Source organism: Boleophthalmus pectinirostris, unplaced genomic scaffold (assembly GCF_026225935.1).
Source record: "Boleophthalmus pectinirostris isolate CB_2022bp ecotype Guang Dong unplaced genomic scaffold, ASM2622593v1 HiC_scaffold_8, whole genome shotgun sequence".
In the NCBI taxonomy this organism is placed as follows: Eukaryota; Metazoa; Chordata; class Actinopteri; order Gobiiformes; family Gobiidae; genus Boleophthalmus; species Boleophthalmus pectinirostris.
Window position 1 is genome coordinate 28,753,367 of NW_026571515.1, and position 16,219 is coordinate 28,769,585.

Genomic DNA, 16,219 nt, shown 5'->3' on the forward strand with positions numbered 1-16,219 from the left:
TTGTCTTTGGTGTACAGTGGGGCAGACCTCATTTCACTTTTCATGAGTTCTGGAACTTACATGTCTAAAAGTTGCAGCGCGTGGTGCAGAATACGTCCTACATGAGAGTAAATACGAGCGCAATGGAGTCGGGCTCTGAACACGTCATGTCCCGTCTTCTGTCCGGCCCTTCAGTTAAATTTTAGAACCCTATGTGGCCCCCGAGCCAAAAAGTTTGCCCACCCCTGGTCTAGATGGTTTAGGTTGGTTTTTTTGGAGAATCTCTGTCAATACGGGAACTTATAAAAACAATCCTAGCCACTGTTGCATGGTATGTAACATGTGAGCCCTACGCTACTGTGTATCCAACCACAAACATCAACCACCACTTCTGATTGAGTTATATTACATTTCAAACTTTTATACATATGCAGTGTGAAAAATCAATAATATTCAAGTCCTTGTAAAGAAAAAAAAAAAGCCAGAGTGTCTAAACTTGCCGTTACAAGGCGTGTTGTTTACCCGTAACAGCTAGCAGCAGTTTTGGCACAAGAAAACAGGCAATGCAGAAACTATGTAACAGCGTCTCTCTGCCAATGATTGTAATATGCGGTTAGAAGTGCCAAAGCATGGTGCTGTCAATCAAACTAAAAAGGTGTCAAAAATGTATTTGAAAACCTTCAGCCAGTAAATGATGTTCATTCCAGACACATTAAGGTTGTGCACCATAAAACCTGCGACTGAATGTACACTTTGCTCTGTGTGAACAAGGATTAATCATCACCTTTTCATATTCTAAAAAATGCAATAAATTCACACATCAGCACATAAAAGATGACACTTATTATTACTGATGACACAGTTATTTTTTTTTAAATAGGGGAAAGCCATACAAATTTCTGTATACCTGTTTAGCCTGCAAGTTGAATCTGTTATAGCGTGCCCCAGAGAAAATGTGTTGAAGGAAAAAGTACTTTAATCAATAGCTAGACTCAATTATTTCCAGTCTATATATTTTTATTAGTATTAAATGCCAGATATGTAAAGAGTGGGCACAAATAGTCTTCCATAAAAACCATAATGATTAATGTAACCAACTCCAACAGCTATGCACAATGGACAGCAACAACAAAAGAAGAAATAGTCTGAGGGTCAACAGTCAAATGCATATGTTACAGAGATTCTTTTCTCTTAGAAGTTTCTAGTCTGTCAAAATCTCTCCAGTGCTCCCATCTGCCTCTGCATGCTCAGATAAAATGTACATATGACAGCTGTGTAATATTTGATTGATGATATGTCTTATATTTTCTTTTGAAGTTTTCAGTCTGCTTTCAGTGGTCACACTAGCCCAAGTACAACTTGACCCCTGCGCTTTAACCCCTCAGGCTCTGTGTCTTTTGCACTGGACCTGCTGTTACTTGAACCCTGACAGTGTGTTGCGCCTCGGGGAGCTACTTTGAGGGCGTGACTATAATGTACTTATCTTGAAACCAAAGACCCACCTCTTAATTTGCACAACCAAGATGCCAGGGTGATTTGTCAAAAGCTGTAATTGGCACTCTTGCATTCCAACTTAAACAAAGAACAGCATTGCAACCTGTTGACAGTTTACTCATGTGGAAAGTGATAGTAATAACATAGTAGTATACTTACTCTGGAGTGTTCACCCAGATGATATCAAGATGGCAGTAGTAAACACATTCACGGTCCATATAAGAATAGCAGGTGCAGCGTTTGACTCTTGGCTTTGCATCCTTTATCTGAGACATACCAAAATCTTTAGATCCCCCAAATCCTGTAGGCCTATCATCTGGGATCGCCCCTACATTGACCTCAGGGATGATCTGGCTGTGGGACATCCAAGCACCTTTGAGTGGACAAGACAAGTTAGAAAAGCAAAGAATTAGCAGATCGCATATCAATAGTCCTCAACCTACCTTGTAAAATTAGAAAGAGCAGTATCTTGAGTAGCATCTTTGAAGGGGTCCTTGTGATGTTAAATAATAATCCCATGCTTTTCCTGAATTAGTCTCCTACAAGTATCGTGCAAGACTCCACTGACTTGGCTGTCTGCTTGTAACCCATCTCCTGCTATTATTCCTTAGGCAAAAATTGTAATTGTCCTCACCAAATTCAGTTCAAATGGTCTTGTGTCATAAATGTCAAATAGCAGAGGCTTTATAAGTTAGTAAAAAAAGAACAGATGCAAAAAATGTCTTAGTTAAAATAGTATCCTGGGAGGAGATATGAAGGGATGCTTCTTCAAACTCACTCTGTTTGCACTAAGGAGATGAAAGGTTCAGGATTTTTGGGGGAAGTCTAAAGTCCACGCCCACACACACTCCCTATGTAAAACACTGCCCCTGACACAGCCTCACACAGCAGCAGTTGTGTCTATAGTGATGGATGACATCGCTGCTCAGGTTGCGCAACAGCAGGAGACCCCTTCAAACCACAAGTGTTATGTTGAGTTAGTACCAGAGTCAAGCTTAAGTCAGTGGAAAAAAGCATAGGTTTGACAATGGCATATCTTCATATTCAAATGCGAATAAGTTAGTGTTTGCTCTCAAGACAGAAGTACGTTTTTGTCAGCATCATCAATTTATTATGTCTTTGTGTCACTCAGGTATTCAGTAAATCATTACACTGGATCATAACTGACAACAAGAATGCTTTTGGTCAGCTTTTCACAATAAAAGCACTGTACCCTATATAAGCTACAATTATATAAATAATCACAATAAAATAAAATAAAATAAAAAGGTTGTGCACCCTACTTATTAACAAAACTTTACATACACTATACTGTAATGGCGAATCAAGCCATAGAAACCTATTACATAAGATAGCCCCCTATAGCCCCCCTTGGGCTGTAGTTTCTGGTTTAGAAATACCAATATCACTAACACCGGAGCTAAAAGGCATATCATTATTCCTTTTAGCACTGAGTGCTTTGCATAAGTTTCTAGGAAAACATGATCACAGCAATTCCTTCATTGCCTTGGTCCACATTTGTCAGGCACAGTTTCATGACAATCAACAGAGGGCGCACTTGTGTTGAGTGTTTTGCTTTAGGTTAAAACTTCATCTTAAGTCTTTCCATTACCCAGGTTCAACTAATGATCATGAACAATGAAATGTGATGATCAAGATGATTTTCTAGATATGCTTTTTACATCTGAACAATTGTATTTTTCCACTTTTTCCATTTACACCTCACAGTGAAAAATACTAGATATTTATACATTTTGAAAATGTATAAAAAAGTGGAAAAGGTGGTACTGCATATTCCACAAAACAATTTAATACAAGATGTGCTACACTGATTTACTAAAATGTTTACCTTTCAGATTTATCTGAAATCTGATGCAAACAGCAGTTTCTCCAAATGGCATTTCAAAATGGCAGCAGCAGGTGAAGTGTAGTTTAATTTATTAGTCATCTTTGGCAGACAGAACCAGAAACTGTTAAAAAATGTCTGACTGAGCACTGAACACTTTACCTGATTACTTTCATGAGTGTATACACTGTTTTTACAGACTAAGAAAGGGGCATGATTGAGATGAATGAGAGCCATTACTGTCTAATTTACTACTACAATAAAGTATAAAGTATTAAGGTATATTGCAGTATTAAAATGTCAAAACAGTAAGGATGGGCTTCGACTGTATTGACAGAGTTAAAAACTAAAACAGAGGAAAAAACAGTGCTTCTCACAGCTTTGACTTCAATCTTTGAATCAATTATTTTTCTTCATCATACATCTGATATGTCAAAAGTATACTTTATATCTAGACTACCTTTGTGATTAAGCATCATACTGTCCCATTCTTTGTTATGGTGTAAAGCAAAAGTCTGCGTTTAAGCCATGGTCTAAGAGTGTTTAGTGCTTTGTGTGGAAAATGTACAGCCTGTATGGTATTGTGAGTTACATTTCAGATATAGTGCTTGGAATTACAGTATATTATGCTTTGCACATTTGACAAGCTTCATAAAGAGCTACTGTTGGACAAACTACTCACACTGATGCTAAAGAGTGGTAAATACATTTGGGACTGCTGGAAAAAAGGTTGCCACTTTTTCGACCACCACAAATTACTAACTGGCACACATCCCCAAGGACACAATTTCATAATATATTGACCAATGGCAATGGCAAAAATGACTGTGATTTTATGGAATGAATAAAATCACCTTTATGATACAGAAGAATAACAGTATGTTGACATGTTGTTAATATGTACGAGCTTTAGACATGTTAGCCTTCAGATTGCTCAGTTCCTCAGGGCAGTGCTTCTGAAAGTGCAACAAAATCATGAGGCAGGAATGTTTCTAAAAACAGTCAAAGTCAATGATGACAGATAAGACATACTAAATCACTCAACAGCTAACAGAATGACAGGCCGGGTGCTGCACTACCACATCAATTTAAAGAAGCATACAAGTTTATTATATTATTTAAAATTTAATTAAATCATTACCAAATTAGATTTAAGTGGTGATGAAGACTAGGTGCATTCCTGGCAATCTCGGTGGTCTTAGCACACTGTTAAGGAACAGATTAGAACTGGATTGTGGTTTGAAGAAAAAAAGTCAAAGAGTGAAAATCACTTCCAGACATCCAATCTCTACAAATCTTTGACTCAATTACACTTGGTTTTATGTGATAATTGTGGTGTGGAGGGTGAGTCCAGAAGTGCAGGTTGATATGTTTTGCTGGCAGCACATTTTATGAGAGTTACTTTACAGCTTTGTTTAAATCAGTGTACTGAAAACAAACCATCTTCATGAAGCATCCAAAACTAATTTCCTCTTTCTTTTCCTTTTTCCTGCAGCATTCATTACATTGATATTATGCCAGAAAGCAATGTAAAGTACCTCTCGTACATCAAGAACTATTTTTACTACATACATCAGGAGTCCTGCACCCGGTCTCTTTGCGCTTACTGAGTTATGCCTGATATGCCTCTCCATCCTAAATCTGCCTGACTTTTAACTGCCCTCTGGTCCCTTCCCAAATTCCCCTAAGGCAAAGCTTTGGTGCCATACCCCAAATCACTGGCACATTCTCTGAGCTGGGAAACCGAGAGAATTCCTGATAAATGAAGACCATATTCTGTTTTTTTTTTCCTGACCAGAGTTGGGAGATAATTACAAACTTCACGGTGTGTGGGTTTTCGCTGACACTTGATGCATCCTCACATCCGGCACTTTTGTTAAGACCTTGTTATAAGATCTGAATTATTATTTAGTAGAAACAAAGAAGCTGTTCTGGATAAAATTTGAATTGTAGCATTACATTTTTATGCCTCGGTTTAGCATTGACTTGGTGGAAATAGGATAAAAGAGCTTAACATTTCATGGTGTAAATAAATGTTCTTATAGAATGCACTTGTGTGTGTATAAAATGAATTTGTTGGACATGCCTGTTGCCTGTATATTTATTTAGTGTCTAGTGCAACCAATAAAAATCACTATTGGAAGTTAAAGCAGCCATACCATGTGTACTTCCTTTTCTGTAAAGGACAAAACACAAAAAGCGGCAAATACAAAAAGCATAAAAGCTAGAAAAGTCTAGTTTAGTGTTTGGGGATATTTAACAACAAAGTTACAAATTTTACTACTCATTTTAACCCCTTATACACAAAATACAGGACACAGCATGCGGTAGTACATGAAGTGTTGGTTATAGCAGGTGATCTACAGTCCTGGTGTAAAGATGACTTAGCCAAGAGACATGTGCAAAGGTCATCTTAAGTAGGCTACCATTTTTATTGTTTTTCTTGGCCTCCTGTACTGTTTTATCAGAAAACACTTTTGTGGTCCAAAGCCTGGTGATTTGCAGACCTATTACGCTTAGTGTGGCCCAGAGTTTAAGCGGAAAGAAAGAAACAACAAACAGGTGGCATTAACATCTCAGGAGCCCTGCCCAAATAAGCCTGCAGACATGGAGACAGTGAACCATGTAAAATGTTTGACTCACGTCAAAAGGGTGAGAAAATGAAGAAAATGCAGTGAAGAGAAGAAGGGCACTTTGATGAGATGTTGCCAGAAAACAAGATGTTTTTATTTCATTCATATTCAAAGTAGCTAGGCACTTCACAGGGCTGTGGAGGATTTGATCACCAGACATTTAACAATCACAAAGTTACCGGTTCTCCCTAATTTTTTTACTTTCTCTTCTCCATCCAAGAAAGGGGAGAATTATAACAAAATATACAATATATTTATGTGCATTTACACATTTGGGGCTGCAAGTATCCATCTGACATGATTAGTTTGCTAATTGATTATAGTGATTATTCTTTTGATTATCAGCTTGTTGTTTAGCATGCAAAAGGCGTGAATATGCCAATTTTACAAAATTTGATTCAGATGAAATTAAAGTAATGCCAATTGATAATATTTACAGGCAATAGGTTTTTCATCAAAAATACAAAATGTACACATTTCCTGTGTCATGTGTATGTAATTACTGCTCTGTGAGGGTTATAAAGCCTCTTTTGTCACATGGTATTGGAGTCCATGCATACACTAGATAACATACTCTAGATATCAGCTATTCAATTGCTAGATGATAATATCAATAATTTTATGATTAACTTGCTTCAGTCCTAAAAAACAGAAGATGTAAGCCCTTCAGATCAGCAGAGCAGAGGTGGTTAATGTAACAAGGTTTAAAGAGAAAAAGCTATACATTTTTAATGAAATGGGGTGGTAGTACTATTTGAGCTTTGGCAACAGCAGGAATAAATAATCATTTCTATAAAGTTTTTTACACTGAAGGCTATGAAGAAGAATTCTTTCTTTCTGACCGTCTAGACACAAGGGTCATTTGTTGGACACCAGCTGTTCAGATCTGAGGACAGAGTTGAGGAAAAGGTGGTACTGATCTACTCTTCCAGATGTATTTTCCACATTATATTTTACATTTAGCTTACAAATTATGTTTTCACTTTTTGTATATAGAATCAAAATCAAAATCCAAAAACAACAACATAAATGAGAGGATAGTGTAACCCAATAATTTTTTGATTTTTTTGGTAAGATACCTATGGAAGCCCATTTCCGCCAGTACATTTAAAAAATAAAAGCTTCACAGGAAGTCATAATTATAAGTTTAAAAGTCATAATTATGAGTTTAAACGTCATAATAACAAGTTTTAAAGTTATAATTATGAGTTTTAAACCTGTAATTATGACTTTAAAACTCATAATTACAAGTGTTAAAGTCATATTAATGAGTTTTAAAGTCATACTTATAAGTTTTAAACTAATAATTACGTTTTAATATTAGGTTTTAAAGTGACTTTAAAATTGTAATTATGACTTTCTGTAAGGCTTTTATTTTTTTATTTACTGGCGGAAATGGGCTTCCGAACCTGAGCAGCACTGATGACATTAACCTTCAGATGATTTCATGACCTACAAATGTACAAGTAGAAGACAATAAATGCAACATGAAACAGATTCCTGGCAGTTTCTGTGCTCTGAAGAGCTCTAAAACGTGTTTGAAATGAATGATTAATTTTGAATTTGTGTGCAATTTCATGTTTGGTTTTATAGGGATAGGGTGGGGGTGGGGGTTGTTGGGGTTGTCAGGTGTTTGTGGAGGTGAGGGGCTGGGTCAGATCTGGTCTTGAGGTGTTGTTCAGTCAGCGGATTTGTCCTACACTTCTGCTCCTGTCTGCTCCTCCTCATTGAGCCTTTGAGCTGCTCACTGCTGAAGAGCTCCTCTGCGTCCATCAGATAGACCCAGGGGGTCTATTAGAATCTAAATCTGGATCGTGCCCCCGCTTATGCTGTGTAGATACAGTGTACAGTTATATAGATATCTATTTTTTCTTTTAAAAAGAAGCATTTCTGGAACAAAATTATTCCCTGATAGTGGGAAAGATGGACTGGTGTGGGTAGTGTTGTGTTTTAGTTTTTGTTTTCCTCGAGTGATACAGAAAAGAGGGAGCCGCTGTCTGTGTGAATATTCATGTACTGTAGCATACATCATGTATGCATGCATGCCAACATACATGAACATTGAACATGAACATTCTGTGAGGACCCTGGAGGGTCCTGGGGGGTTGTGGCCCCGCTCTTATATTAGAAGGGCCTCAGAGGGCCTGGCAGGGTCTGTAGATGTCTCGTTTAGATGCTGCGGAGGACGTGTGGTTTTACCACAGGAGGAGAAAGTAGGATCCAAGGTAAAACTAGATTTTACCCTATAGTGTGTACATTCCATACACAAGATGAGTACAACCATACACCTTTTAGTTAATAATCAATAATAACAAAAAAACAGCAAAAGACCTCTTGGCAATGCCTAATCTCATATGATCTCAGAAGCTAAGCAGGGTTAGTCCTGGTTAGCACATGGATGGGAGCTGGGTATATCAGGTGCTGAAAGGTTAAGTTTGGACTAAGGCAGATGCATTTACCTCAACACAGGACTTCAGTGCCACCAAGTGGACATTGCTGTAGCATCAAAAGTACACTATCTTTAAATGTGTGAGTCAAGGTAAACGCATGCCTTTGTCCATTTGGATCTAATAGAAAATCAAAGTGTTACCATTATATTCGAGCATTTCCACAGAGCAAAGCCATGTAAAGTGCACTTGTGAAAGTCTCTAGTAAATTGGTTAATATGGCTCCTGATTCATTCATCAATTCAGCCTATTATTTGCAATCAAAAAGTAAAACCAAGGAAGTAAAATCAAGTCTAGTAATTTTTAAATGACATTTGCTGTTTTATTTGTGGGCCATGAGGCACATTCTGTAACTGAACTGAAGATACAACACTGTACTCTCACATATTCACTTGTGTGGTGAAAAGATTTGTACATGAAACACTACAAGTGTTTTGATATATCTTCAATAACATGTCCTTTCTTAGTCTAACCTTTTTTATTTAATGCTCACTAACCACTCTTCATAATTTAGCCCATCCTCTAACTAAAGTAACCATTGTGACAGTTTCTGAGGCTGTTGTTCTATTGTTCGCTTCATCTACAGAAATGTCATTCAAGTTTGGCAGTCAAAGTCACTTTGAGGATAAAGATGGTATAGAAGAGTAAATTATAAAAATGCAATAGAGATGTCAAAGATGTTTTGAACAGAAATAACAGTTTGCCCAAGCTGAAACCACATTCTTAATAAAATTTGCTGAGATTTTTTTGGATCATGACTGTTAAGTTGGCAACAGTACTTTTAGGTGACTTCTAAAGCAAAGCAATGTGAATGCGTTAAGTACTACAACAATATTATTTGAAATTATTTGAATACAGAAAATTGACTTACAGTTCAAACAACGCAGCAGAGAACACCTAATCTACTTTGAAAATAGATGATTGAATCCTTCTAGAATCACAAGCTATATAAAAATAAAAAGTGCTCAAGCTCCACACAGACACATATCAACACTAGAAAAGCACTCAGAGAGCGCAGACCTCCGCCAAGGACTACCCCCATTTTTTATATAAATTGCGATAAAATCAGTCTTCTGGATCAGATCCGGATCAGCCTTTGGAATATGAAAGAGGATCCCATTGTCCATCCCTGAGTCAAAATTCATGGGGTTTGGTCAATAATTAACCGAGATATTGAGAAACAAATTTTTTGGCCCCATTTACCACAATGTTAACTAAAAATTCAAAATGATCCAGAATCCAGGATTTCTTCCGGATCACCCCCAAAATGAAATCAGTTCTTCCTTTTCACATTTCCAACAAATCCTGAAAATTTCATCAAAATCAGTCCATAACTTTTTGAGTTATGTTGCTAACAGTCAAACAAACAAACAAACAGACAAACGCCAGCAAAAACATAACCTCCTTGGCGGAGGTAATAACACATCCATCATGTGTAAATGCAGACAGAGTGCAATGACTGGCAAAGATGGCTTTATTTCTCTAAAGTTTTGTTTAGCTGGAAAACAAGATCATAAATCAGTGGCTCCAAATAATTCCACCTCACCCTGTCTACCACCTTATCTAAACATTGTGAAATTCACTTGTTTGACTGTACATGGGTTAACATTGTTAATTCAAAATTTATGGTAGGCTACACTTCATTTTTTATGGACAGGTGTTAACTGATGGTCCTTTTTTACCCTTGTAAGCTGGCAGAGGTTGTTCAAGAGTGGATTGATTCGTTTTAGCTCAACTGTCTTAAAATATTTGACCCAGTTCAGTGCCAGTTTGTCAATAAAAAACAATGACTTTTACACATTTTACAACATTTATTTGGATGTTTTCATAAATCAAGTGGTACAGCACAAGAAAATGTTCAAGACGCTCCAATGTAAACACAAGTGTCTTATAAGACGTCAAGTATGCAGTGGAAAATGGAGGTGATGCAACATTATCTGTGGTGGCACCCAAAGGTGACATGTGACAGTTCATTCAGTCAATCAATGGTACAGCTGAAGACATAAAATATACATTCATTTTCACATTACATTAACATCTTAAGTGTGCAATGATGTAAACAACATAAATGACCAAATGACCAATACAAGTCAACCACAACAATTTTCATAAATATAACTATGATATATAAAAATTGGAAAAATATGCATTTACATTTGTAGCAAACATTACACGGTCTTCAATAAATAGAAAGAGATCGGCTGTAGGCAAAATACAGTTTCAGAGACTACAATTCAAGCTGTTCAAAGATGAAAAGCCCTTGTAACAAAAACTGTAAAACCAACCATTGCACTGGGACTTTTGAAAATCATTACATAACTGCAGCAAATGACGTTTACTGCGCCTCATTTTGAAATTTATTTTAAAGCACGAGGCCCCAAAGAAAGTAGAGCAACAACAAATAATGTACATTTTAACACATACATTCCCACATTCAAAACTCCACTAAAACAGCTACAGTTGCTTTGGATGATGAATGAAATGCTGTTACAATGTTGAATGCCACAATTAGGTACTTATGGTGAAAGAAGTTATAGCAGTAGAAGTATTGAAGCTTATTAGTACATTAGTTCAATAGAATATACATTAGTAGCATACACAGAGAGAAGACTGAGAGCAAAAGCTTTGTACTCTGGGTTTGATGTTTCCTGTACATGACCCGTTAACTAAGCATCTATTGTTAAGTGAATGTTTTATGATGTTATTTCTTGGTTGTTATTATTATTATTATAGCTGCTTGTCCTTTGAAGTTGTGACCTTTAGAAGGCAGTGGAGACTACTGACTGGTTTAGACTGCTGTACAACAGTTACAATGTGTTAGTATCATACAGATTACACAAAAAGCAAGCATAGTTTCAAGCTGTACCAAGTAACCTCTTTGTGATGCTATAGGCATGGGAGAACTAATGCATTATTATTAGTACTACTAATGTCAGCCACAAATCCTACATTTATCACCAACCTTCACAATAAGGTAAAGCCTCTACTACTTTACTTCAGATTTGCTCAGTCTATTATCTAAACATAAAATATTTATATTTATGAAGGAATAAAGAAACAAGACTTAAAGAAGGATTAATACTATAGTAAGTTAAAAACATAAGGAGACAAAAAAGAATCCTGCAACCTATAAGTATTTATTGGAATAATATATTTACCATACACCAATCAAAACAGATCTATTTGTCTTAACATAGCTGTAAATGTGCTGCCGTCCCATGCCTATAGAGCACAATAAACCAAAGAGATTACTTTGAGACAAAGTGCACATTTTTAGTTTTGCCAATATGCTTACTACTTAGAGGTGCTTTGGAGGACTGTGGCTCTTTAGCCGCTCTTTTTATGGCAGTTTTGGTAGGCTGACCCCCTGCCTCTCCTCTCTGCCAGTCCTTCTCTACCCTCTTTGCAGTGAGGACCTCTCTCTTACTGGCAGCAAAAGCATGTTTCTCAGCACTTGTGGCTTTAAACCCAGCAGGCTCCTTCTTCACATCCGTCTCGGAGTTGGCCCGCACACGGCTCCTCCTCACAGGTGCCCTCTTATCAGTGCCACCATCTTGGGATGGTTTCCGTGCATTGCCGGCTGCCTGCATGTGTCTGAGATGGCTCTTTGCTGCAGATGGGCTGACAGGAGTTTGAGGTCCACCAGGACTTCTGCCTTCAGTGGAGTTAGTGCGTGTCTCACTGCTGCTTCTCTTGATGGGCGCCCCAGGTCTGGCTTTTCTCTCCATTAACGGGCTGAGTCTGGAGTGGCGCTGGTAGACATAGGCAGAGCAGGTACCATTACACAAAGGATATCGGATGTGGCAATGAGGGCACACAGGCAACCGTGACGCAGTGGCGGGAGATGGTGGGTTGTTGACAGGAGTGAATGGGAATCCTCTCTGGTTATGACGAACACCTTTTGGAGAGTTTAACCGGGATGAAGGTGCAGTGTGGGGTCTGGGCAGGTGAGCCAGGGTAGCAGAGGGGAACCCCTGAGGTCTCTGCCTTGTTCCAGGAGGACGACTACTTTCCACTTGTACTGTTTGGATTTGAAGCCACTCTAGCTGCAGCAGCCTCTCTAGATACTTCTCTAAAGGCCCCACAGGTTTTGGTCGAGGTGCACCACGACCCTCTGTGTGAATGAAGACTGCAAGCTGTCTTAAGCTCCAGCTGTTAAATGGAGGAGGCAGGAAATCTGGGTAGCTGTAGTTTGTTTTGTCATAGTCATCTTCTTCGTCATCTGTTTCGGACCCTCTTGGTCCCGGGAAGTCTGGAGGTAAGTCGAGGGTGTTGATGACTTCAGCGCGGAGATTGAGATGAGGAGGGGTGCAGGGAGTACAGGGGGATGGCAGTATAGGGAGCCTTTCCGAATCAGAAAGATCACTGGCGCTGTCTGTGTCGTCCTCCTTCTGGTTGTAATGTCGCTGAAGGGCCTCTGGGGTGGGGACAGGAGAGTGAGTGAGAGGGTGTGCTGGCATCTGACGTAGGCCTGGAGAAATTGGTGAAAGGGGCAAGGACAGGGCACGTCGATTCTTCCCCATCGCCCCACATTTCTGGTTCATATCGATGCTGCATTGGGACAAACGCTGGATTTCTCGCTTTTCCTCTTTTCTGTGAGACGATGAGTGCTTTCGGAGTTGTGGTTTTATAACTCCTTCATCTTCAGGGCTACGAGGGGAGGGAGAGCATTACCAGTAGAAGACATACTACAGGTCTAATAAAAGAGGTCAGGGAGTATGCCTGCACAATATAGTAAATATCACTGACATACATAGCTGAATGTGCTTTTTAGATATGCAACATCTTTGCCACAAACAACCTTTTGTTTAACTATGTATGTGGCATTTGATAGACATGGTCAGACATGCTTGGGATGTTGTATTTATTATAATTACCCTATTATGCAGGCTTCATAAAGTAATACTTAAGTGTGTAATGTACCTTGACAGCTTGTTTGTGTTCTTTGAGGCTCCAGACTTGAGCTTCACACCCTTGGAGTGTGCACCCTGTAAAACAATTACGTGGAAAATTAGCTCTCCTTTTACAGTAACAGTATAACCTACTGGAGGCCTTAATTACACACAGAAATAATGTACCTTTTGCACTGGTGCCACTGGGTCCTTTTCCTGACCTGGTCCTGGGAGGCCGTTTTTCACTGTCGATGCTTTCTTCACCTTGTTGCCTTTCTTTGAACTGTTGATACAGGACAATACAACATCAGCAACATTTGCTTTTAATACAGGACGTGATGTAACACTGCTTCTTCACTCACCTGGTTACTGGCCCCGCATTTTCAGTATTTTTCACCCGGATCTTATCTTTGGAAACAGCGCGTTTGAGGGTCGTGCCTGCTGTGCGCTCCTGCATGATGGGGCCCATGATGCAGGTCGCCAGCTTGGATGTTGTTGCGGAATCCAGTACAAATGAAAGGGACTGTAGCTAAAGAACCCAACCTACATCTCGGATCGGATACTCTATTCTCATAATTAGGCTAAACACAACCATTTCCCCTAAAGTGCTGCAATGCATCATGCGCAGATACAGAGTCAGGTGGATTCCCGCTGCAGGATGGATGGATAGACGCGTCTCGTCGCTCAGTCGCCGATGTCTTGCTTCGACACCTCTTTTCGTCTCGTGTTAATGCTGCGGTTTTAGTAAATGAGCCGGTAACACCAAACCTGTATGTTCCCTCCCGGTGACATCCTGCTCGCGATTAAAAATGCACGACAGGGAGCAGCAAACCGCGCATACGCTTTGTTTGGCCCTCTGTCAGATAGCTTTGTTTACCTGCAGCTGAGTGGCTGACTGCTGGCCACATGACAGCAACTATGAATCATGGGAGTTGTTGTCCAGATAAAAGAAACAGACCCAAAACCGCAACATACCGATGTACCAGAAGGATGTGGTTAAAGATTTTTAAACATCAAACACTAAAATGATAATTCTAAAAGGTAAACATTTTCAACGAAAGCTTGTAAGTGCACAGTGAGAGAGTTTGTCTCTAAAATTCCTCTATTTCCCATGTCGCTTTTGCAAAATTCAGTTCCGCGTTAGCTCTCCACTGCCAGTGTCCATTTTTGTAGATCTACAATTCAACATACTTAGAACATGAATGTGTTTTCTCTGCACATGTTTCTTATGAATCGGGTTACGTGAACGAGAACATCGGTAGACGCACGATGGCGCACAGACGCACTGCACAGACACATACAATACAACTTCTTTAAATGGAGGACCGAGCTCAGAGTGTACCTTTGACTTAGATGATACTGTCGCATGATCACATTGCGGGTGAGGCTTGCTAACATGATGCTCATTGACATTTTTCTTGTTCAAACGTTGACGCGATTGTTTGTATAGAGATACACTATATGCAGCCAGGCACGTACTCGCCTGGGGAGTGCACGCCCACATTTTGTGCTTTCACTATATTAACAAATCCATTAGTAGCATAACTGTTAATTGTAATTCTTTACTCATTTCTAAAATCTATACATTATATGTATTACTTTAGTTGTATTTATATATTTTAATGTTTTACAGGTGAGAAGCGCAGCAGCACCTGACAGTCTAACATGCATAAAGACTGGTTTATTGGACACCAAAGAATTTCCCCCTCAAAATCTGAGCAGCAGGACTTGTCAAGTTCCTCCAGCACTGCCCCCAGACCCAGCATGACGATCAACTTGACTCAAATGCTACGTGCAGAAAAACCCAATGCTGAGAGAACACCAGTGCCAATACGTCCCCCAAGCAGAACCACTGTGCCAAGGAAACATGACCCTCACCTCAGCCTTTCCTGTGAACCCACGCCAAAACCTATCATCCGCCGGTCACACTCTCTGCCTCCCTCCTCTGAGAAGAAGACACAGTGTAAAAATGTAGGCGTGAGGTTTGTTGACTCTTTGGGCCTTGATTTGGAAGATGTTCGACTTTTTAAAAAGGGAGATGACCCCTCGGTACCCCCTCATGTAACTTTTAGGTTACTTATGGGTGCTGAGTTGGCAGATGGAAAGCATTTAGAAATCTCCTTACCATATTTAAAACCAGTGTTTGATCAGCAACCGGGTGACGATCCACATTTTCTCCATCGCCTAGAACAGCAGAAAGTCTGTTTAGATAGAGTAATGTGTTTTGAACTTGGCATTATTGGGGATGCTCAGGTTCTCAACTTAAACTTTGAGAAAGAAGTCATTGCTCGCTATTCATTTACTGAGTGGAAAAGCAGCACTGAAACTCAGGCGACTTGGGTGTCATCTATCACCAAAATGTTAGAACGAGGGGGGCAGTTAAGTTGTGATACATTTCGCTTCCACTTGCCTGTTCCTCCGTTCCTTCAGCCTGGTGCTGTGTTGGAGTTTGCCCTCCGATACAAAGTCTGCGGTCGTGAATACTGGGACAACAATAATGGGAAGAATTACAAATTAGTTTGTGAGAATTATAAACTGTCAGTGCCCCGAGAGTGTGAGGATAGCATGGTACACTTCATTTAAGATGCTGATTGAAGTAGCAAAACAAAAAAGCACTATCTTAGCGCACTTTAAGGCCAAAAATTTAATGACTGTTTCCTTCATATTTTTTATAATTGAATTGTAGCACATGATTATTATGCCTTCATTTGTTTGATGTTTTTATATTGCTGCCATTTTGCACTAAATGTGATCAGCCACTACTATACTCATTTAAGCTCAGTTTCTCACCAAAAGGGCCCTGAACAGTGACAGTAAAATCAAGCTTAAATGCAATAATTGAATCTGTGGCACTCAAACCATATTTCACAGTGTTAATATGCCTAATACATTGTTATTCGTGTTCACATTTGCTTAAAATAAAACTTA

General features: G+C 39.2%; 2 protein-coding genes across 2 annotated transcripts; one reads left to right on the plus strand and one right to left on the minus strand.

Annotated features, from left to right (window-relative positions):
* Positions 1–10,221: 10,221 nt before the first annotated feature.
* On the minus strand, positions 10,222–14,144 carry fam217ba (family with sequence similarity 217 member Ba). The gene is made up of 4 exons (XM_020930149.2): positions 13,654–14,144; positions 13,478–13,574; positions 13,323–13,387; positions 10,222–13,049 (listed from the first exon to the last, which is right to left on the minus strand). Exons 1-4 carry the CDS (start codon positions 13,758–13,760, stop codon positions 11,648–11,650), a joined length of 1,671 nt encoding a protein of 556 aa, XP_020785808.2. The 5' UTR covers positions 13,761–14,144; the 3' UTR covers positions 10,222–11,647.
* Positions 14,145–14,465: 321 nt separating this feature from the next.
* Positions 14,466–16,216, plus strand: ppp1r3da (protein phosphatase 1, regulatory subunit 3Da). The gene is made up of 2 exons (XM_020929960.2): positions 14,466–14,672; positions 14,925–16,216. Exon 2 carries the CDS (start codon positions 14,957–14,959, stop codon positions 15,872–15,874), a length of 918 nt encoding a protein of 305 aa, XP_020785619.2. The 5' UTR covers positions 14,466–14,672; positions 14,925–14,956; the 3' UTR covers positions 15,875–16,216.
* Positions 16,217–16,219: the final 3 nt, after the last annotated feature.